At 48.5% G+C, this 23,577-nt stretch overlaps 1 protein-coding gene across 1 annotated transcript; it reads left to right on the forward strand.

Moving 5' to 3' along the window:
* Positions 1-5,290: 5,290 nt before the first annotated feature.
* LOC113032043 (dynein heavy chain 5, axonemal-like) lies at positions 5,291-7,586 on the forward strand. Its single transcript, XM_026184689.1, has 5 exons — positions 5,291-5,478; positions 6,173-6,354; positions 6,475-6,594; positions 6,672-6,777; positions 7,036-7,586. Exons 1-5 carry the CDS (start codon positions 5,341-5,343, stop codon positions 7,162-7,164), a joined length of 675 nt encoding a protein of 224 aa, XP_026040474.1. The 5' UTR covers positions 5,291-5,340; the 3' UTR covers positions 7,165-7,586.
* Positions 7,587-23,577: the final 15,991 nt, after the last annotated feature.

A 23,577-nucleotide genomic window follows, 5' to 3' on the forward strand; every position in this document is an offset into this window, starting at 1 on the left:
GCCGCCCTGTTGAGCCTTCTGCTGCACTCCTCCCCTGCAGCTGCGCCCGGGGCCACGCCTCCGCCACACACCCCCACCGCCCGTTCGAGGCCGGGGAGCCGTCCGGCCGAGCCAACTCCCCCCCGCGAGCGAGAGAGGAAATCGGCCACCGCCATCTGCGCCCCCGGCCTATGGATCACCTTGAACTTAAAGGGCTGCAACGCCAGATACCACCGGGTGATCCGGGCGTTGGCATCCTGCATGCGGTGGAGCCACTGCAGCGGGGCGTGGTCCGAACAGAGGGTGAATGAGCGTCCCAGGAGGTAATAGCGCAGGGAGCTGACCGCCCACCGGATGGCCAGGCACTCCTTCTCCACGGTGCTGTACCGGCGCTCGCGCTCCGCTAGCTTCCGGCTGATGTACAGGACAGGGCGGTCAGCCCCCCTCACCTGCTGGGACAAAACGGCTCCCAGCCCTCTGTCCGAGGCGTCAGTCTGCAGAACAAAAGGGAGGGAAAAGTTAGGAGTGTGAAGCAGCGGCTCCCCACAGAGAGCCTTTTTCACCTGCACAAACGCCGCCTGGCACGGCCCCGTCCACTGGACCAGATCCGGGGCACCCTTTCGAGTGAGATCGGTCAGGGGGCTGGTTAGCTGCGCAAACCCCGGCACAAAGCGACGATAGTAACCCGCCAACCCCAAGAACCGTCTCACCTCCTTTTTCGTCCTGGGGCGCGGGCAGGATGCGATAGCCGCCGTCTTCTCCACCTGTGGACGCACCTGCCCGCCCCCCAGGTGGTACCCCAGATACTGCACCTCCCTCCGTCCAACCGCGCACTTCTTCGGATTGGCCGTGAGCCCCGCCCCCCTCAGGGACTCCAGGACCGCGGCCACCCGCAGCACATGCTCCGCCCAGGTGTCGCTGTGGATGATCACGTCATCCAGGTAGGCGGCAGCATACGCTGCGTGCGGACGCAGTACCCGGTCCATGAGACGCTGGAAAGTGGCCGGGGCCCCGAACAGGCCGAACGGAAGTGTCACGAACTGGTACAAACCGTACGGAGTGGAGAAGGCCGTTTTCTCCCTGGCCTCGGCAGACAAGGGAATCTGCCAATAGCCCTTGGTTAAGTCCAGTGTCGTGAAAAAGCGGGCCGTGCCTAACCGGTCCAGGAGCTCGTCGACCCGAGGCATGGGGTAGGCATCAAAGCGTGACACTTCGTTCACCCTGCGATAGTCGACACAGAACCGTATAGACCCATCCTTCTTCGCCACCAGAACGATGGGGCTACACCAGGCGCTGTGCGACTCTTCTATTACTCCCATCCTCAGCATTTCCGCCAATTCCCTCTGCACGATTTTTCGCTTGTGCTCCGGGAGCCTGTAGGGCCGTGAACGCACCGTCACGCCAGGCTGCGTCACGAAATGGTGCTCGATGAGGGACGTCCGGCCGGGCAGGGGGGAGAACACGTCCGCAAAACGCTGTTGCAACGCGACAACATCCGCTCTCTGGGCCTGTGTGAGATGGTCATCACAAGGGAGGGAGGCGGGAATGATAGAATTTGGCACCTCGGGCCCCAACTCATCTCTCTCCTTCACCAAGCTCACCAGAGAAGCGGTTTCAACCTCTCGCCACAGTTTGAGGAGATTGAGGTGATAAATCTGCGTGGCTCCTCCCCTGTCCGACCGAGCGACCTCATAGTCCACGTCCCCGACTCGCCGTGTGATCACAAAGGGTCCTTGCCACTTGGCGAGCAACTTCGAGCTGGAAGTAGGGAGTAACACAAGCACTTTATCTCCCGGTGAGAATTGCCTGAGCCTAGCCCCTCTGTCATACAGGCGTTGCTGACGCTGCTGAGCCTGGAGCAAATTCTCCCGTGACAACCTCCCCAAAGTGTGGAGTTTTGCTCTCAGGTCCAACACGTACTGAATCTCATTTTTGGCGGGGCTCGGACCGTCCTCCCAGCTTTCTTTAATCAGGTCGAGCACCCCACGTGGCCTCCTGCCGAACAGCAGTTCAAAGGGAGAAAATCCCGTGGAGGCCTGGGGCACCTCCCGCACTGCGAATAACAGAGGGTCTAGCCAGTGATCCCAATTGCGTTCATCCTCGTTAATGAACTTCCGAATCATGGACTTTAAAGTCTTATTCAGCCGCTCCACCAGCCCGTCAGTCTGAGGGTGGTAGACGCTGGTCCGAATAGATTTAATGCCCAGTAATTCGTACAGTTCCCGCAGTGTACGAGACATAAACGACGTGCCCTGGTCAGTCAGTATCTCTTTCGGGATTCCGACTCGGGAGATGACCTGAAACAGTGCCTGCGCCACACTCTTTGCAGAGATGGTGCGCAGCGGAACTGCTTCCGGGTACCGCGTTGCGTAATCCACCAGGACTAACACAAAGCGGTAGCCGCGTGCACTCCGGTGAAACGGCCCGATGAGGTCCATGCCGATGCGCTCAAACGGGACCTCAATGAGGGGGAGAGGGCGCAACGGCGCCTTCGGTATGGCCGGCTGGTTAACAAGTTGGCAGTCCGGGCAGGACGCGCACCAGCGGCGCACATCCGCTCGGATGCCCGGCCAATAAAATCGGGCCGTTATTCGCTCCAGAGTTTTCTCGTAGCCCATATGCCCTGCCATGGGGTTATAGTGGGCCGCCTGGAAAAGCGTTTCCCGGCGGCCCTGCGGCACCAACAACTGGGTGTGTGTTTCCTCGGTCTGAGTGTCACGACTCACTCGATATAACCGGTCGTTTAATAAAACGAAACGCGGGTAGGTCTGCGCGGCCTCAGGGCGCACCACGTGACCATCAATAGCCATCACTTGGTCAAAGGCTGAGCGTAGGGTGCCGTCACGAGACTGCTCCAGTGGGAAATCACCCATGGGGGACACTTCCGGGGCCGGCGGGACGTCCCGTGAGGGACCCGCCGGCTCCTCCCCCCCGGAGTCGGTGTCGGACGACCCCGCGTCACCGCTGAATGCCGCGCACACGCTACACCCCGCTTCCAGTCGTGATCGCACCCCCGCGTACTGCCCCAGTAACTGATGAAACCCCGGCCAATTGGTACCCAGAATCAGGGGGTGCGACAGGCGCGGGCTAACCGCCGCCGTCACTCTATGCATTTTGCCCTTATACTTTAATAACAGCGGCACTATGGGATACCTGTGAACGTCACCATGCACACACCTCACCTCCACCCATTCTGCCTCCAGCAATGCCCCGGGGCGAACCAAGCTTTGGTGTACGAGGGTCTGCGTGCAGCCCGTGTCCACCAACGCCTGGCGTATACCCCCTCGAGTCCTTACCGGAATACTGTATGTCCCTCCTGGACCGGGGGAGGGTGCTGGGGCGCCAGCAACGCGGAACACCTGCCCCACTTCCATAAGCGGACAATCCCTCCTCAGGTGCCCCGGCTGCCCGCACTTCCAACACTCCGGCCCCGGCGTCTGTGCTGCTCTCCGTGGCTCGGGGGCGGCTCCACTTGGCTCGGCTCCCCTGGACGGCACCAACGCCGCGAAAGGGTTAGTGGGGCTCAGCGCCGGCAGCCGCTCGGCCTGCCCTGGTGCCGGCACACGGCGCCTCGGGGCCGGCACTGGGGCCTGTTTGTTCGGCCTCCGTCCGGCGTCCCCGGGTTCCCCTGCTCCAGCGGCAAGGTGGTCCTCCGCCAGCGTCACTGCTACCTCCAAGCTTGCGGGCCGGTGGCACCGGACCCATCTCGCCGTCTCCGCTGGCAACCCCTCCGTGAACTGCTCCAGCACCACCTTGTCCACCAGCTTCGTCTCGCCCTCCGATGCCCCCGGTTGCAGCCAGCGCACCGCCGCGTCGCGCAGCTGCCGGGCCCAGGCGAATGGTCGGTCCGTTGTAGCCAGCCGACAGGCCCGGAACCGCCGGCGATGGTCTTCGGCGGTGAGCCCCAGCCTGTCCACCACCGCCCGGCTCACGTCCGGGAAGCTGCTCCTCGACGCCGGAGGCAGACTCAGGGCCGCTGTTTGTGCCTCCCCAGACAGCAGGGGGAGCAGCCGCGGAGCCCACTCCTCCCGCGGCCATTGGCAAGCCTCCGCCGTGGCACGGAAGGTCTCCAAAAAAATTTGTGGGTCGTCCCCGTCCCCCATCCGGGGCACCGCCACCGACAGTGGCGAGGGCTTCGGCGTGGCAGCGGCCCCGACCAGCCGTTCCAGAATTTGCGTCTGTCGGTCCGTCTGCTCCTGCAGCGCGGCCAGGTGGGCACGCTGGTCGGCCGCCTGATCCCGGCTCATCGTCGCCATCTCCGCTAGCATCTGCGCCAAGAATTGCAGAGGCTGGGCGGGTGGCGCGGCCTGTGGGTCGGACATTCCCCCACCGGCCCTGTCCTGGGGTTCGGCACCACTTGTGGAATACACCAGGCACAGACACACGCACACACAGGTATGTACTGCCAACTTCCACATTTATTGAAGCTTTGAGTGTTGTTGTTTTGACAGCTGACTCAGTCGTACAGTCTGACAGCTCACGAGCCCAGCTGATCTCTTCTCTGGCCGCCCCTCCCCGTCTCACTATAAACACAGCGGAGGGAGACCATCATCAGTACATAAACACCATCAGCTGTTCTTACCGGCCTCGCAGCGCCGCCCTGTTGAGCCTTCTGCTGCACTCCTCCCCTGCAGCTGCGCCCGGGGCCACGCCTCCGCCACAAACAGGTAGACGTGTCCTCTCAGCTGGATCTCCTGTAGCGTCAGCATTTACAGGTTTCACTTTAAACTCAGTTTATCAAACATGATCTGACGTCTGTGGACAGAAGCTCCTCAGACCTGGAACAGTTTAGTCTCCACTCTGAGACTTCAGGACAAAACCACTTTTACACAATATAACTTTCTGTTATTTCTCTTTCTGCTCTTTAAAGTTGAAATGTTCCAAAATATTCATGTGTTTGTTTGTATAATAGTTTTTAACCCTTTCATGCATGAATTATGACGACATCAATCAGGATTCTTTCTTTAGTATTTTTATTCATCTTTAGGGATGAAAAAAGATTTTTGAACTTCATTTTCTTAAACATGTATTTTTCCATCTTGGTTTGAAGAAATGTTTTGCGCACTTACACTGGCTGACCAGTAGGTGGCAGGTATGGAGCGACACATCAGAGTCCAATATAGAGTTTATGTGCAAGTACGACATCAACACTGCCACGAATACAAGCAAACAGCCTTTGAACAGCTGTGTGTGTGTGTGTGTGTGTGTGTGTGTGTGTGTGTGTGTGTGTGTGTGTGTGTGTGTGTGTGTCAGTCTGCTGGAGGAAGTGAAGGGCTCTCAGGTGAAGAGGTCTCTGGGGGTCCTGCAGGTGGCTCAGTCTCGGTGCCTGCATGCCTTCAGTTCACAGCTGTTGTCTCGACGATGCTGACATCATCACTGATCGATTTATTGATTTATCAGGACAGAGACATCACTGTGGTGGCCAACGAGGCAAAGGACAATGTCAAGTATCTTTACACCCTCAACAAGTTCTTTGGATCTGTGGAAAAATCCACTCCTGTGAGAAAAACACTCTTCATGTCTTTCTGTATAAAACCGTCTGCAGCTGTTTGAGTCCTTCATGATTGTGAGGAACAGAAAACAGTGAAGACATCGTCACACATCATTCACAGAGAGGGTATAGTCACAAGTCACAGCTGAGACAAAGGCCTGTCTGTAACTTAAGAAGAAGAAGAAAGAATTAAAGTGACTGTTTAAAAACTAAAGACTTCTTCTTTTCTTTTCTCAGTTTCAGACTTTTAAAAATGTTTAAAAAGATCAAAGAGACAAACAGGTTTCAATAGGACAGAGATCACAGCTCAGTCTGAGATGTTCCAGCTCTGATTTATCAGCAGTATTTCTCTGATTGATCTTTTTTATTAGTTTGTATTTTCTGTGATGGTGAATTTGTCAGTTTGTGCTGATGAGTCGGGTGTTTCACCTCCACCAGCTTCTTTTTTAATGGTTTTTATTATTTCTTCTTTTGCATCGTGTTCTGATGACAAACCGTTTTCTTGTTACTGGATCAGATATGGTGGATACAGGATTCTCCAGCTCAGCCTGAATGTGCATTTATTTGATCTCTACATGTCAGTAATGAGGCTGCTGTCTGTTCCTGCTGTGTCAGCAGCTTTGTTTCTCACACTGAAGCTCGTATCAGTCACCGGACAAACCGTCTCTCATCCTCCGTCTTCCTTTTCTCCTGGCTCCACAGACCAGGATGCTGGAGCACATTCCCAGTCTGATGAACGGCATCAAGATGATCCACGTGGTGTCCCAGTACTACAACACCTCAGAGAGGATGAGCTCACTGCTGCTCAAGGTCACCAACCAGATGATCAGCACCTGCAGGAGCTACCTGCTGCAGGGCATGAGGCGTGTCTGGGAGCACAGCAGGTACCGCAGCACACCTGAAACTTACATTAGACTTAAACTCCTGTTCAGATCGTCATAGAGTTTAGACTCAGACTAACAAATAGACTCAGTAACATGTGTGTGTGTGTGTGTGTGTGTCAGGCCGGTGCTGCTGCAGAGAATCTCTGACTGCTGTAATCTGAATGCGGCGTATCAGCGAAGCTTCCACAGCGTCAGAGACAAACTGAGAGAAAACCCTGAGAACAGACAGTTTGACTTCAGGTGATCAGTAACTGACTCTGAGTCAGAGCGTGTCAGCAGCGTCACGCTAACCTTTACACACGTGTGTGTGATTTCAGTGAGAACTACATCTTCGGGAAGTTTGACTCTTTCTGCCGCCGTCTGGAGAAGATGGCCGACATGGCGTCCACGCTGGAGAGCCTGGCTGCTCTGCAGAGCATGAAGGTGGATGATTGTCAGATTAGAAACAAGTGACTCCATCAGATATTCATCAATGCACAATAATAATTATAATAAGACATTTATAATATAAAAATGGTCGAATTAAAGCCAATGCAAAGCTACAGTGATGAATGGACATTTGTAATGATTTTGTATAAATGTATTTCCTCCTTTTATTATTTATTAATCGTGTCAAAAGTCTATTTTCCAGTTCTTCCATTTCAGTGTGACAGAAATGAGACGGATTCAAACTGAGCTCAGGTGGAGGGCGTGGAGAAGATCTGTGTTCGCTACCAGACCATCGTCTCCACAACTGAATCCAAGACCTGTGACGTCCTGGATCAGCGCAAACTGGAGGTGACTTCAAGGGGAAACAATAGAATAAGATAAACAGAATAACATACGATACAAAATAGAAAAATACTATATCTGTCATTTATGACAATAATCATTGAATTATACTTTGAATCTCAGTGTTTACGTGAATCCTAGTTTGGTCTTCACAGTATTGGCCAACAATAACAATGATTGATTGGATCATTGCTCACATTTATTTTTTAAAATCAGCTGAGAAAAGATCTAATTTCAGTTTTTCATCAGAGGTGAAGGTCACCGACTGCCAGACAGTCACGGGACTTACAAAGATACAGAAGACTTGATTTTCAGTCTCATCATGTGCATCCCTGTGCTCTGCTGCCAAAACTGAATCTTGATTTCTTTGAAAATTCTGAAATGATTCTGATCATTCTCCACTTTTATTATTATGGTCTGTGTGTCAGATTGGGCCTGAATATTATTCCAGATATGCTTCCTGACAGAAATCTTCTTCTTTTCTTAATCCTGTGCTTTTGGAGCAGCTTTGTGCTTTCAGTTTCTGTAAAAGTGTGTTAAGAAAACAAAAAAGGCTCTACAGTGTGTTTGTGGTTTGGTGTTTTAATGGTTTCTTTTTCTTTGTAATAATAGAAAAGCTGGTGCTCAGAGGAAGAGGGCGGCTTTACTTGTGTCTGTTAGGATGCCTGGGTCGTTGACCCAGGGGTTTTGAGTTTATTATATTATTTATACTTTCTAGTTTTTGGTTTCTTTGAGTTCTGTCTTATAGTTTATGTCTCTGTCTTCTCTAGCTGCTCTGTCTCCCCTGTCAGCTGTATCCCCTTGTCTAGTTCGCGTCTCTGTGTGTCCTTAGTGGCTATATCCCCGTGTCCAGTCAGTGTCTGTGTCTGCCCTGGTCCCACGTCTCTGTTCCCTCTGTTGCAGTGCGTGCGAGTCTGTGTCTTTGTTCTGTCTGTGTTATGTGTTTCCTGTTTTACTTTGAAAGTCCATGTCTGATGTTAATGTGTCTGGTTTTGCTTCCCCTTGTCTCGTTAGGCCTGATTTGCCCCAGCTGTGTTTCCCTCCTGTTACTCATTCCCTGATTGCTCCTTCTGTGTATTTAAGCCCTGTGTTTCTCTGTGTCTGTGTCGTGATCTACCGTTTTCCTAGCTGTGTGTTCTGTCATTCCTCTAGTTTAAGTTTGTTTTGAGTTTTTTCAGTTATGTTATATTTTGAGTCTTAAATTAAAGCCTTTTTGAGTTCACTTCTGTCTCCAGAGTCTGCACCTTGGGTCCTATTCCTGCCTGCACACAGCCACACCTAACAGTGTCAGTGACAGAAATGAAAAGAAGCTGAAATGAGTGAGAAGGACGATGAAGGAAACATCTGTGCTGTGTCTGCTCTGTAAGGAGAATCTCTGTGTTTCTTTGAATTCTTGCACTTTGACTGTCTGCTCTCCTGATAACTGATGATGGAGGAGAAGACATGAAAAACAAAACAGCTGAATAGAAACTACTGACTCTGCAGGACCCGTTGTCCTCAGTCACCATGTTGACCTCAAAACGTCTCAATCACAAATGTGGTGTTACAGATGTCACCAATTACAAGCCAAATGTTGTGTATTACAAATGTGTTATTATCATGTAATTGTAAGTTTGTATGCTGTGTTATCATCACATCCTAAAATAAGAGCTCTTTAACACCTCAGCAGAGATCAGGTGCTGTTGTTCTTTTGAACACTTCACCTTTTAAAACACTGAAAATGATAAGAAATGAGAGGCAGAGTGAAGAGAAGGGGCTCAACACACATCCTAGGGGAGCCTGTGTTCAGTGTTCTTGTGCTGGAGGTGTTGCTGCTGACCTGTCTGCTGTCTTCCTCTCAGGAAATCCAGCAGCCAGTTACACAGCGAGGTGCTGATGCCCAGCAGATCCAGTTTGTGAATGAGTTGCTGGGGAAAGATGGTGTTGAACACTGAAGTCCGTGAACATCATTCTAACGTATGAGTGTCCAGATGTGTGAGGGCTGAATAAGAGGACAGTTGAAATGGCATCCTTGGTCGAGAGGTTTGACCGGTATGTGACTGACATGGATCCAGGTTGGAGGGAAGTTTTGATTTGATGCATGACTAACTGTTCACAGCTCTTCATAATGATGGAGGTGAGTGGGACCAGACAGTTGTCCTTCATGCAGGAGGGACACGACTACTTCAGTACAGGAATAATGGTGGAGAGTTTGAGGCTTGTGAGAACAACAGCCTGACTCAGTGAAGGATTAAAGATGTCTGTGAAGTATGATTGGACTACAACAACCAACATTCATCAGTCCTATAAATGAGATTGTCACGGTCTGTCTGACAGACCGTGGGGATATGGGGGAATGAGGACCCAAAACGCATGGTTCTGCGATGCAAACAGTGCACTTTATTTACAGTGAAGGTAACAGATGCACAATAAATCCCCTTTGCTCCCTAGACTCCCATGTGTGTGTTCCCCTCCGACGTCCGTGCTCGTGCTCCCGGCAGTTGTGTTTCTGCACACCCTGTGCGTGCTGCCCTTCTGGTCCCTCGTTCCACCTGCAGGACAATACAGAAGCAGCCGTTAAACACTGAACCCGCGCGCACAGACGATCCGCACTTCCTACTACTACACACTGACTTGGAGTCTTAGCTTAATGATCCCACGCCGGTGGGAGCTTCAACACTCTCCTAAGTAGCTCCCCCGACGAGCCCTGATCACCAACAGGTGTGTGGCAGGAACTTCAGGTGTGGCCAGTCCTCCTGCAGGGCCACACCCATCAGGCCTGCATGTGGCTGTTCTCCATCCTCCAGCCACACATGTACACACCCTGCCTCTACATATGAGTGGAACACCGAACACAGCATAGTGCAGAAAAACACACATCCCCAAATAACAACAACAACACTAATAATAATAATAATAATAATAATAATAATAATAATCCATCCTGCTCACGGACCCCCGAGTCCTCCAGAGCCGGGTCCGTGACAGAGATGGTGATATTCACACAGGTCACTTTTTGATGGGCGGAGCAATGTAATTACGCACTGACTGATTTGCGCGTTTAGAATTTACACATTTGGTTTTTAAATGCTTTTCTTGTTTGTTTCACTACTAATATAGCTACTTTTGGATTATTTATGTATTTATTTATGTGAGATGTTCTTTTTTTTATTTTGTATTTGTTATTTGGTCGAGTGTGTAAGACAGATAAAGACTGGAACGGCCTGTAAACACAGTTATAGTGGAAAAAAGAAGCCAGTTTCTCTGTTTCCCTCCCACTGTGGTGTTTTTGTTCTACATTTGAATCAAATGTTTTGGGTTTTTCTGAACACAGACTGCTGCCTATGCACTTGTACCTTTATTAAAAAACAAATATTTGATGGAAGTTGAGTCTCTGAAGGCACACAGGTGTTTGTGCCAAGCAGGAGCTCTCTCTAAAGCACTTGTTGGTAAAAATGAATCCATTCAGTGTGACTGGACCTTCATGTTCTCTACCTGATCTCCCCTCATGGCTTTTTTTTACCAATGTTACACTACAGTGCTATTGATCCGTATCCATCCCCTCCCTGCTCAGCATGACCTCCATGACTGTTAGTAATAAAATATGCGTTCCTGTGGGTCACTTTGGGTCGATAAACCTTTTGGAGAGTGTGCGCACGGCAGCATCATCATCACAGTGGAGCTTCATCACAGCTTAATCTGTAGGAGTTGTGCGGGACTGTGGGTGTTCAGAGGATGTGAAATGGCCCTGCCCCTATAATCTGAGCTTTGTCTTGAACTAGAAGAGCTAATCTGCCTATGGGGCCTCTTAGAATAGACACAACAGTCTATTCAACCAAGGCTGCTACTAAACGAGATGCACAGATGTGGCCACACATCATTCTCCATATGTGATCCTCTCGGGCACCTGCTTCAGGCACTTGTAGCATCAAATTAATCCAAATTAATATAAATTTTATATAAAATATGATGTCCAAATCACGGACAAGCAGCATCCCACCGCTGTTTATGTTTTTAAACCGATTTTGCACAGAGAAGCATTTTTTGAAAACTGTATTGATTAGGGCTGTTCGATATAACGATATTGTCACGGCCAGGCGGATCAGCTGCACACTGATCAGCCCTCTCTGTTTCTCTTCCTCTTCTCTCTCGCCGGGGCGGAACTCACTGTGGGTTCACGCCCTCAGCCCACGCCCTCGGGAAATGAGACACCTGGGTCTCATTAAGGGGAGCAGCATTTAAGCCAGGAGGTGACTGCTGTTCGTCGCTGGATCGTTGTCTACCACGCGTTAGTGAAGTCAAGCTACAGCAAGTTTAGTTAAGAGTGTTTTCCTTTGTGCGTCGTTCTTAACCCTGTCTCCCTGTCTACAGAGCTTCCTGGATTTCCCCCGTGTGATTCCCGTGTGATAGTGTCGGAGTGTGAGCCTGTGATCGTGTGAGTGGATACTCTGAAGAACGCGTGCTTTCCCCTGGACTTCCCTGGAGACCCCTTCTCCCCCCACTCAGCTGTACATAACACCCCCCCGCACATTCTTGTATATACACTCCACACTGACTCAAAGATGGCACGGCCACGTCCAGACGCCTTCCTGACCGCTCCGCTCCGACTACGTGACATGAGGGACTGCAACATTCTGTGCTTCACGGAGACATGGCTGTCCCCCACCGTGCCGGACCAGGCCGTAACTCCGTCGGATTCATTCTTTGTGCTCCGCGCGGACAGAACGGCAGAGTCGAACAAAACCAAAGGTGGAGGAGTGTGTTTCATGGTAAACAGAAAGTGGTGTGATGCCAGGAGCATTTCTACTCTCTCCAGCGGCTGCTCGCCACATCTGGAGTTCCTGAGCATTAAGTGCCGCCCTTTCTATCTGCCCCGTGAGTTCACCTCAGTCATCGCCACGGTGGTCTACATCCCACCCCAAGCGGACACAGGTATGGCTTTGTCCGAATTACATGATGTGCTGAGCTCGCTTCAAAACAAGGACCCGGGCGCAGCCCTCATTGTAGCAGGAGACTTTAACAAAGCGAACCTCAGACAAGTCATGCCAAACTTTTACCAGCATGTCTCGTGTCCAACGAGAGGGGATCGGATTTTGGATCACTGCTACACGCCATACAAGCAGGGCTACAAAGCTGTCTCACACCCGGCTTTTGGGAAGTCTGACCACAACGCCATCTTCCTCATTCCCCAGTATAAACAAAGCATACGGAGGGAAGACGTGACCAAGAGGGAGGTAAAACGGTGGACTGCCCAATCAGAAGCTACACTACAGGACGCACTCAACGACGTAGACTGGGACATGTTCAGAGCATGCGCAGTCGACATCAACGAGTTTACGGAAGTAGCAGTATGCTTCGTCAATATGCTAGCGGAGGAGATTATCCCCACTGCGAGAGTCACCACATTCCCAAACCAGAAACCGTGGATGGACAGATCGATCCGCACTGCAGTAAACGCCAGGACCGCCTCCTACAACGCGGGTCTCGCCACTGGCGATATGAGCGCCTACAAAGCGGCCTCATACGGCGTGCGGCGCGCGGTGAGAGATGCCAAACGCAGGTACCGGGAACGTGTGGAGTCCCGCTTCCACCAGGGCGACACACGGAGCATGTGGCACGGACTACGCACCATTACGGACTACAAAGCCAGGGACACTGCGCCGATCAACGCCGACTCTGCATTTACCAACGAGCTGAATCGGTTCTACGCCCGTTTCGAGGTTAGCCAGGCGGCTAATGCTATCTACCGCCTGGCTACCGAGGACAGTGACGTCATCAGCGAGAGACCGGTGACCAGCATACGTTATGTAATGTACGTTTCATGTTGTACTCATGGTCCTTTGTTAGTCCAGTTTAGGATAATGTCTCTGACGTATGTTTCATATCAAATACAGGGAGTGCAGAATTATTAGGCAAATGAGTATTTTGTCCACATCATCCTCTTCATGCATGTTGTCTTACTCCAAGCTGTATAGGCTCGAGAGCCTACTACCAATTAAGCATATTAGGTGATGTGCATCTCTGTAATGAGAAGGGGTGTGGTCTAATGACATCAACACTCTATATCTGGTGTGCATAATTATTAGGCAACGTCCTTTCCTTTGGCAAAATGGGTCAAAAGAAGGACTTGACAGGCTCAGAAAAGTCAAAAATAGTGAGATATCTTGCAGAGGGATGCAGCAGTCTCAAAATTGCAAAGCTTCTGAAGCGTGATTATCGAACAATCAAGCGTTTTATTCAAAATAGTCAACAGGGTCGCAAGAAGCGTGTGGAAAAACCAAGGCGCAAAATAACTGCCCATGAACTGAGAAAAGTCAAGCGTGCAGCTGCCAAGATGCCACTTGCCACCAGTTTGGCCATATTTCAGAGCTGCAACATCACTGGAGTGCCCAAAAGCACAAGGTGTGCAATACTCAGACACATGGCCAAGGTAAGAAAGGCTGAAAGACGACCACCACTGAACAAGACACACAAGCTGAAACGTCAAGACTGGGCCAAGAAATATCTCAAGACTGATTTTTCTAAGGTTTTATGGACTGATGACATGAGAGTGAGTCTTGATGGGCCAGATGGATGGGCCCGTGGCTGGATTGGTAAAGGGCAGAGAGCTCCAGTCCGACTCAGACGCCAGCAAGGTGGAGGTGGAGTACTGGTTTGGGCTGGTATCATCAAAGATGAGCTTGTGGGGCCTTTTCGGGTTGAGGATGGAGTCAAGCTCAACTCCCAGAAGACACCTTCTTCAAGCAGTGGTACAGGAAGAAGTCTGCATCCTTTAAGAAAAACACGATTTTCATGCAGGACAATGCTCCATCACACGCGCCCAAGTACTCCACAGCGTGGCTGGCAAGAAAGGGTATAAAAGAAGAAAAACTAATGACATGGCCACCTTGTTCACCTGATCTGAACCCCATTGAGAACCTGTGGTCCATCATCACAGTGTCTGGGAGGCTGTGGTTGCTGCTGCACGCAATGTTGATGGTGAACAGATCAAAACACTGACAGAATCCATGGATGGCAGGCTTTTGAGTGTCCTTGCAAAGAAAGGTGGCTATATTGGTCGCTGATTTGTTTTTGTTTTGTTTTTGAATGTCAGAAATGTATATTTGTGAATGTGGAGATGTTACCAAGATGGCGGCGCGCACAGACGCAGCGGCCCGGAGCTCCTACACTTTTGCACTTTTGGTGGTACTGTGTATTATTTCACACAGTCTGGGGTTACTTCAATACAACAGAGATGATCTACTACAACTAAGCCGTGGAGATCTTCAACTAACATCCGAGTATCTCATCCCCCCGGAGATCGTTAAGCAACCCCCGGGGCTACCCGCAACAGCAAGCCGCAGGAGGAGACGTTGCGAGCGGAGGCAGAAGAGAGGCAAGCGGGGAGGCCTGTGGGCACGGCTAAAGACTAGTCCGTTTAAACCACCACTCCCGATCATATTCCTCTCCAACGCCCGTTCAATCCGTTACAAACTGGATGAAATACGACTGCAGATCGCCACTCGACGGACTTTTAATAACTGTTCGTGCATGATTTTCACCGAAACCTGGCTGGACAGCGCCATTCCCGATGCGGCTATCGATCTAGCAGGCCGCACCGCCTATCGAGCCGACAGGTCTGCGGACTCGGGTAAGAAGACTGGCGGGGGGCTGTGCATCTATATTAACAACCTTTGGTGCACGAACGTCACGGTAACGGAAAAACTGTGCAGTACAGAGGTAGAACTGTTGGTGTTAAAGTGCCGTCCATTCTATCTCCCTCGGGAATTTTCTGCCGTTTACATCTGCGCTGTTTACATTCCACCAGATGCTAATGCTAAGCTAGCGTTAGCACAATTGAGCAGCAGCATCAATAACAGCCTGGTAGCACACCCGGACAGTGTCTTTATTGCGGCTGGGGATTTTAACCACGCGGACCTGAAATCTGTACTTCACAATTTCCACCGTAATGTGAAGTGTGCTACCAGAGGAGATAGAACGTTGGACCAGGTGTACACCAACATGGCGAATGCGTACAGAGCCCAGGCTTATCCCCACCTGGGTCTGTCAGACCATCTCTCCCTTCTGCTACACCCAATATACACACAAAAGATCAAGAGCACTGGGATTACAACCAAAACCGTGAGAACATGGCCGCAGGATGCTATTCCGATGCTTCAGGACTGTTTCCACTGCACAGACTGGGATGTATTCAAGGTGCAGGACACTGACAATCGTGTCGCATTGGACAGTTACACCTCCACTGTCTTGGACTACATCTGTTTCTGTGTGGACAATGTAACAACTTGGAAACGATTCCGTGTGTTCCCTAATAATCCACCCTGGATGACACACGGAGTTCAACAACTTATTCGAACAAGGAACAACGCTTTCAAATCCGGGGACCAGGAGGCATACAGTGCTGCCAGGGCCAACCTGAGAAGAGGCATCAAGACTGCCAAGCAGCAGCACAGGAGGCGTATCGAGGCCAGGTTTGAGAACAACACAAACCCAAGGCAGGTCTGGGAGGGCATCAGGGCTATCACGGACTACAAAAGAAGAACACCATCACCCTCAGCCGACAGTTCTACTCTGGCTGAGGATCTAAATCTCTTTTATGCCCGTTTTGACAGGGAGAACACCGACCCTGTCCTGTCCCCTCTCCCCTCAACCGACCCTGCTCCGGTCCTGAGCACTCATGAGCTGAGGCGTGTGTTCCGGAGCATTAACATCAGGAAGGCGGCCGGGCCGGATGGAGTGCTGGGCCGGGTGCTAAAAGACTGTGCTGCGGACCTGGCGGACGTCTTCACCTCTATATATAACACCTCGTTGTCCTGTTCACTGGTACCATCCTGTTTCAAAGCAGCAACCATCGTTCCCATCCCAAAACAGTCAAATGTCACATGTCTGAACGATTTCAGACCTGTGGCACTCACCCCCATTCCCGCCAAATGCCTGGAGAGACTGGTCATTAAACACATCAGAGCTGCTTTTCCACCATCCCTGGACTCGCACCAGTTTGCATACAGGGAGAACCGGTCAACCGAGGATGCGATCGCCACAGTGCTGCACACATTACTGAAGCACTTGGAACACAGGAACACCTATGCACGGCTCCTCTTTGTAGACTACAGCTCGGCTTTTAATACCATCCGGCCATACAAACTCCGTCCCAAACTCCACCAACTGGGACTTAACTCCTCTCTGTGCAACTGGATTGTGGACTTCCTCACTAACCGTAGACAGAGTGTCAGAGTGTGTAAGAACACCTCTTCCACCCTTGTGGTCAACACCGGTGCCCCTCAGGGGTGTGTTCTGAGCCCTCTGCTATACACTCTCTTCACCCATGACTGTATTTCCTCCTGCGCGTCCAATCTCATTGTTAAGTTTGCAGATGACACTACAGTGCTCGGACTTATATCCAACAATGATGAGACAAACTATAGGACAGAGGTGCAACAACTAGAGTCATGGTGCCACGACAATAACTTGGTCTTAAACACCAAAAAGACCAAGGAGATCATTGTAGATTTCCGGAAGAGGGGTCATAACAACCATCTGCCTCTCTTCATTGGCAGTGAGGCGGTGGAGAGGGTGAGCAGTTTTAAATTCTTGGGGGTAACTGTGACCGAGGACCTGTCCTGGGGCAACCATATCACCTCAGTTGTACGGAAGGCCCAACAGCACCTCTACTACCTGAGGAGACTGCGGAGCGCACACATTCCCAGATCTCTGATGTTGAACTTCTACAACTGTGCCATCAGCAGCGTTCTGACGTATGGATTTCTAGTGTGGTTCCCCAGCTGCACCAAGGCCGATCAGCAAGCACTCCAGCGGGTGGTGAAAGAAGCTGGCAGAATTATTGGAACAAGTCTGCCAGAGATCAGTAATATCTTCCCCACTCGCTGTCTGAGGAGGGTGCACAGTATCCTGCGGGACCAACATCACCCTGCGCGCCACCTTTTCCATCTGCTGCCCTCAGGGAGAAGGTACAGGTCTATACAGGCCAGAACATCCAGACTGGCCAACAGCCTGTACCCACAGGCTGTGAGGCTCCTGAACTCTCTGCCCCCCTCTCACGGACAATAACCATATCCAACTTCTTAATAGCAATGAACTGGTCTGCATTGGTGCATCATATCTTTATTCTCTTCCCCCTCCTGCCCCCCCCCCTCTTTCTTAAATAGATAACTATCATATCTGATATCATATCTCACAGTACAATAATATTGAATGGGTTGCATTGTTGTATTTTGTCATTTTTCTCAGGTCTTTGTCTGAATTTCTACGAACATTATTGCTAAGGATTGTCTTATTGCATTGGAGTCACACTGGGTTAAATATGTACACTTGGGTTTTAAGGGGTATTTATTATTTTCTTCTTTTTTTTTTTGGGTTGTATGGAAGCCCCAAACGCAATTTCATTGTTCTTGACAATGACAATAAATAAATAAATAAATAAATAAATAAATAAATGAATATTGGTTTCGCTGGTAAAAATAAATAATTGAAATGGGTATATATTTGTTTTTTGTTAAGTTGCCTAATAATTATGCACAGTAATAGTCACCTGCACACACAGATATCCCCCTAAAATAGCTAAAACTAAAAACAAACTAAAAACTACTTCCAAAAACATTCAGCTTTGATATTAATGAGTTTTTTGGGTTCATTGAGAACATGGTTGTTGTTCAATAATAATATTCCTCAAAAATACAACTTGCCTAATAATTCTGCACTCCCTGTATATGTCATATCAAAACAAGCCCACACCTGCAGTTGTTTCAGTTTTTCACTGGTGTTTCCTGTCAGCTGGTCAACCTCACATCCATATCAGCCAACCAAATGACAAGTTCCTCCCTTTGTGCTTCAAATCCCTCCCACTCTGAGACAAGGAGCTGAAAGAGATCGAGAAAAGAGTCAATTATAAAGAAGAGAAAAGTGAAACCCTCCTCAGAAGGTCTGACTCGCATACCTGCAGTTGACCTGTGATGGACTCCAGTTTGGCGTTCACGTCATCCCTCGCCGATGCCAGCAGCCGAGTCTGCAGGGTGCCCTGGAAGAGCTCAGTTAATGTTCGACTCTTCCTGGTCAGGCTCTCCAGCTGGATGAGCCGAGGTCTCCCCTCTCGCCGCTGCCTCTGAACACAGAAACACAAATTGCATCTGAAGCAGGAGGTGCAGATTTTTTTGCTATTCTTTTCTAAATCCAGGCTAGATCACGTGGAGGTATTTGGAAAACTTTTTTGGCCAGCGGACAACTGTTGTCTTGCAGAAAGTCAAATCAAACATATGCGATACACAATCAATTCACAAGAACACATAAAAAAATAAGTCCAGTTCTTGCCTGATTTCAAGTGAAATCTGCATCAAAACAGGGTGACAGAAGTAAAACGAGAGCACAAAGCCTCACTTTTTACAAGCCTGCTATTACAGTTCTCCTCTATGCAGACGACTTTCCTGTTTTCAAGGCACAACTTGGATCTGCTGTACGAATCTTATGGATACACACTAAATGAAACAATAGTGTGCATGACTCCAGATTCTGATCCCTCATCCTAATATGGTCCCAACATAGCAACAGCAAGAAAGCAAATGTTGAGGCTTCAAAATACAAAGTCCATAAACCAATGGCTGACATGGGTTTTATCATAAGGGTGATAAATATACAAATTTCAGTCTGTCTTAGAGATTTGATGTTCATTTACCTGCAGATGCCCTATACGTACCTGCTCCATGGTTTTTCACAACATTTTGCACATCACTATTTAATACAGGAAGTAGGTGAACTAAAACAAGTCATCGTTCTTTGTGAGAGGACCATATTAATGAAACCAACCTCAATGACATCATAGGGATCCCTAAAGATGCTCCTGCTGCTTTTCTTCCTCCTCATCCTAAGCTTCCTTCTCCTTGTCCTCGCCTTCCATCCAATTGTAATTCAACCTAATTGTGTTTCTCCCCCTCCTCTTCCTCATTTTGTTGGAGCTGTGAACACAATTAATGTGAATCTGGATTAATTTGTGCAAACAAGAAAAATCTACAGCTTTTTGGTCAGAGGTGCTCTTGTGATTTAAGCCGGGTAGAGTAGATTTATGTGTTGATGCTACCTGCTTCAGCTCTGGCTGCTGAGTGATATTTACACCCTGGCTGGACTACAAACTTTAACCATGTGCTGAACTTTGGCCCGGCGTTGATACCTCTTGTTAGTATAACGACCTCTTCTTAGCTTGTATGTATGATGGTGGATAAATGAAATATACAAAAAAATTAACTATATTACAAAAGAACATCTACCTTGGAAACATCAAATGCATAACTTGTCAACTAGTCCGAAACTAAGTTATGCAGGAACAGTCAAAGACACACCTTCTCATGTCACATTTCTATTCATTTCTATATAATTCGATTAGACAATAAAGAGTCATCTAATCTAATTATTCATTCAAAACACTTATGCATAGCTGTATTTTATACAGCTCATACAGAATTCAAAGTACAGGTTCATGTGAGTATTTAATGTACGGCTCAGATCTACAGAATTTCAAGAGTTTCTAGAGCAGACACAGAGCTCACGTCACAACAGGCTTCAGGCGCCATTTTAGTGACTTTAACAATATATTACATTTTAATTTCGGTCTAGCTGACATTAGGTTATGTACGCAGCACGCAATTGAACCACATATTTTAGAAGCCAAAGGTTCAAATTAGCTGGGAGCAGCTTCACTTAATTATAACAGTGGTTTTGTTAGGAAAACCGTTGGATACTAAATTGCGTTGACCTCAACGGCTAACGTATCTAGCTAATCGCTACTGTTAGCACAACATCAACAGCAAGCTACAATGACGAGTAACAAAAACAAAACCGTAATAAGGTTTTAATGAAAATGTTTTACCTTTTCTAACAGTCCCAGAATCCACAGCTTCAAAGTCCAGCAGGTACTGAAGACTGTTATCCGTTTCGCTGTCACCGTCCGTGAGTTTTTTTTCCCGAAGGTCAAGGCCCGCCGCTCGCACACTCTGCCTGCGCATGCGCATCCCAACGACTGACCCCCTCCGTCCGCTCCCGGGAGGTTACAGTATGACCTGTTCTGATGTCACTCTCTCTCTCCCTGTCATTTATTTGGCTCGAAACACATATTAACAAATTGATCAGTGATGAACAACTACTCAGATCATTTACCTAAGCAGTGTGCTTTGTCAAAACGAAGTCTGTGTCCATTACACTGACATTCTGTTCTGCAATTGTTATTTACTTGTATTTTATAATTTGACTTTACATACTGCTGGGTGGTTTGTAAGGTTTATTATTATCATTATGCTATATTTTCAAAAATATATAATAATCTCAAAAGTAATGCCTTGGAGTAGAAAATAGTAATGCTTTATTAAAATTTAAAACTAAAGTACAGTATTTGAATGTGTGTATTGTGTCTATTGTTTGCAAATATTTCTAACTTTTATTTGAATATTCAGTTTCCTACCATCTTCTCTTAAAGGGTAATTGCCAGGTATCCCGCCCTTCCCCTTCGCACACACATGCACACAAAGAAAACACACAGTATAATTCACAGCCTCATTATAGTGAATAAATATTTATGCCATTTACACCATCAAACTTAGATTGCTAAGGATAAAGAACCTTTTGTTCTTTAAAGAACCATTTGTAATAGCTGAAGAACCATCCACAAAATAAAAAGGTTCTTTGACGTATGATGGTTCTTTAAAGAACCATGAAGACATCTGAAGAACCATTTAAGAACCATAATTTTTCTGAGTGTAAGAGGTCTGTAACAACTCTGTGTGGCATGAAGAGGGGGTGAGTTCACTCCCCTACAGAGGAGAGATCGTATCTTCCTTTGCTGATTTATGGTATAGTAAACACACGTATATCTGTTTAAGTATAAGAGCCTTTTGTTTAGATAAATGAACTGCTGGACTTCCTTACTGTGTTATCTAGGATGAGGGGGGTCTACCCTCTTCCTGACCAAGGATGTTTGCTTGTGTGCTTTTATGACCCTTTGATCAGCAGTACCCCCCCCCCCCCCCCCCACACACACACACACACACACAGGCAAGGTACTCTTTGTGTGAATGTAGACGTCATATGTTAATGAACCTATGCATATTCATGTAACCTCAATAAAAGGACAGTGGTACGGGAGAACGGACGAGAGCAACTGGGGTCAAGCGAAGGAACGGTGCCTGTCCGGTTCTCTCCCGTGCACGAGAAACATGAAGAAGCTTGCCTACTTGTGTCTTGCTTTGCAGTGTAATTATATTGTCTTCAACGTTCCAGCGGATAGATTCAAGCTACAAACCTATCATTAGTTGGTCCTTCGAGAGCCGGAGCCCTGGAGTCGACATTCACCAAGGGGAGAAGAGGCACGCTGAAAGACTGACGTCAGCCAGGAAGTTCCTGTGGATTCGCTGTCTGTCTTTTCTCCTCGATGAATGGCGATCGGCGGGATTCGAGGCTATACTACACGCTAAGCAACACCAAGTAAGTTTAAGTCTTTGCCGCTGTGTGCAGCAAAGCACGCGGTCACTGTGTGAGACTGCGTTGTAAGTCTTTGCCGCTGTGTGCAGCAAAGCACGCGGTCACTGTGTGAGACTGCGTTGTAAGTCTTTGCCGCTGTGTGCAGCAAAGCACGCATCCACTGTGTGAGGTTGCGTTGAAAGTCTTTATCACTGTGTGCGATAAAGCACGTGCGTCCGGTGAGTGTCCGGTTTTGAAATCGCCCTGAGTGTGTGTCCCGAGCGTCCCTTCATTGGGTTTTGTCGCGCGACTGGGTGAGCGTCCCACAACTGGGTCAGGGTCCCGAGTGGTCCGGTGTGAGTCCGGAGTAGGCCTATTTTGTGTTATTGTCATCTTCGTCCTCGTCTCGTTGTTGTTGTTGTTGTGTGAGTGTGTGCGGAGCAGAACACGTGGTCTGTGACACCGACTGTTGTTGTTATCATGGGTTTCTAAGCAACCAAGAGTGAGTTGGAGGGAGACAGACGTTTGTGCTGGACTTTGCTCCTGGCAGCTGACACAAAATGTTAACTCTTTAGCTTGCCCTGATCGACAACAGCCTGTGTGCCAGACCATAGACGTAATTGAGGTGGATAGTTGTTAAAAGTAATCTACATTAAGCTTGTGGTTGCTTAAATTCAGTACAATGACATATGAGGAGAAGTGATATAGGTAAATATTTAAACTAATGAAGTGCATAGAGGCACTTGACCTGTGAGGAAGACTGTCGTCTTATTATGAGCCATTGTTGAAATATACAGCACGCCTGTGAAAACAACTAATATGCTGCAACTACTGTGTGATGTTGCATTGCAGTTTTCTTTTCCTGAGCTGATGAGCAGGCTACACATTATCAGATCGAGAGCTGTCTGAGAACTACTCAAAGAGAGGAAAACAGAGCTATGACTCGTGTGTGTGTGTGTGTGTGTGTGTGTGTGTGTAGCATCAGCATCATGTTTTTGTTTATTTGTTTTGTTGGGTTGAAAATACTTAAATAAACGTGTGATCATGCCTATGGATCACCATGGCACATATCTCCAGCCATATGGTTTATTTATGCAGATGAAAAAGTGAGTGTGAATGTGTCTGACATCACAGTGTTTTTGTGCACTGTGCAAAAGTAATTGCCTTTGATTGTGAGTGAGAGCGGTGATTTTGCGGATCACAAGCTATTGTAAAGAAAAAAAAAGAGTGAAAAAGAGACAAGTTACATTGTAGACGAAGAAAAATAATCATAGGAAAAAGGTTTTTGTGTTGATCAGCCGAAAAACAACTACAATGTCGTTTTCTGCTTTTAAGAAAGGATTGTTCACAAAAACACAGAGAGAGAGAGAGGGAGAGAGATGTGTGTTGATTAAGCAGTGATGATGATAATGAACATGTCTTAGTTTGTCACTTTCAGGTGAAAAGCAGACCTGTATCAATTTTCCACATGCAGCGGTCGGACGAAAATTTAAACAATAGTTGTTAAACAATAGTTTAATAATTGGAAACGTTCAAGCCAAGTTTCTGGCTGACTTATTTATAGCACGATCTGTCTCAAAACTCTCACTCTTACCTGAAGAAAAACCTGATCAGCAGCGGCAGTATCGGAGCAGAGGCTGCAGAAGCAACCTAACAAAGCACAAGAGAAGAAGAAAAGCAAACCCATCTTCCTATCTGATTGGATGAATTCCACGGAGGGGCGAGCAAGATGGCGGCGTGAAGAGGAGTTTTTGTTTGAACTCTTAGAACGAGACATTTATTTGACGTCTTTCTGGCTTTCGGGACCTTTTGGAGATCAGCGCGCTAAGCTTGCTGGATCTGAGGCCAGGTTCGGCGGCGGCAGCATGTCAACATGTTCAGAAAGGACTGAGTGACTCGGCAAGCCACATGCGGCTAGCATGCTGGCTAGCGACCATAGCTACATGAAAGAAATGGACCCTGAATGATGCGCTCAACGTGCCGGCTGTGGTCGGAAAAGCTCCATCATAAACACGC

This window comes from Astatotilapia calliptera, chromosome 11 (genome assembly GCF_900246225.1).
Source record: "Astatotilapia calliptera chromosome 11, fAstCal1.2, whole genome shotgun sequence".
In the NCBI taxonomy this organism is placed as follows: Eukaryota; Metazoa; Chordata; class Actinopteri; order Cichliformes; family Cichlidae; genus Astatotilapia; species Astatotilapia calliptera.

Bases quoted from the DNA above. Each gene is read 5' to 3' on its own strand.
- LOC113032043 (XM_026184689.1), top strand. From the start codon at position 5,341: ATGCTGACATCATCACTGATCGATTTATTGATTTATCAGGACAGAGAC. The intron at 6,355-6,474 runs GTACCGCAGCAC...TGTGTGTGTCAG, and splicing joins CGTGTCTGGGAGCACAGCAG to GCCGGTGCTGCTGCAGAGAA. The intron at 6,778-7,035 runs GTGGATGATTGT...AACTGAGCTCAG, and splicing joins CTGCTCTGCAGAGCATGAAG to GTGGAGGGCGTGGAGAAGAT.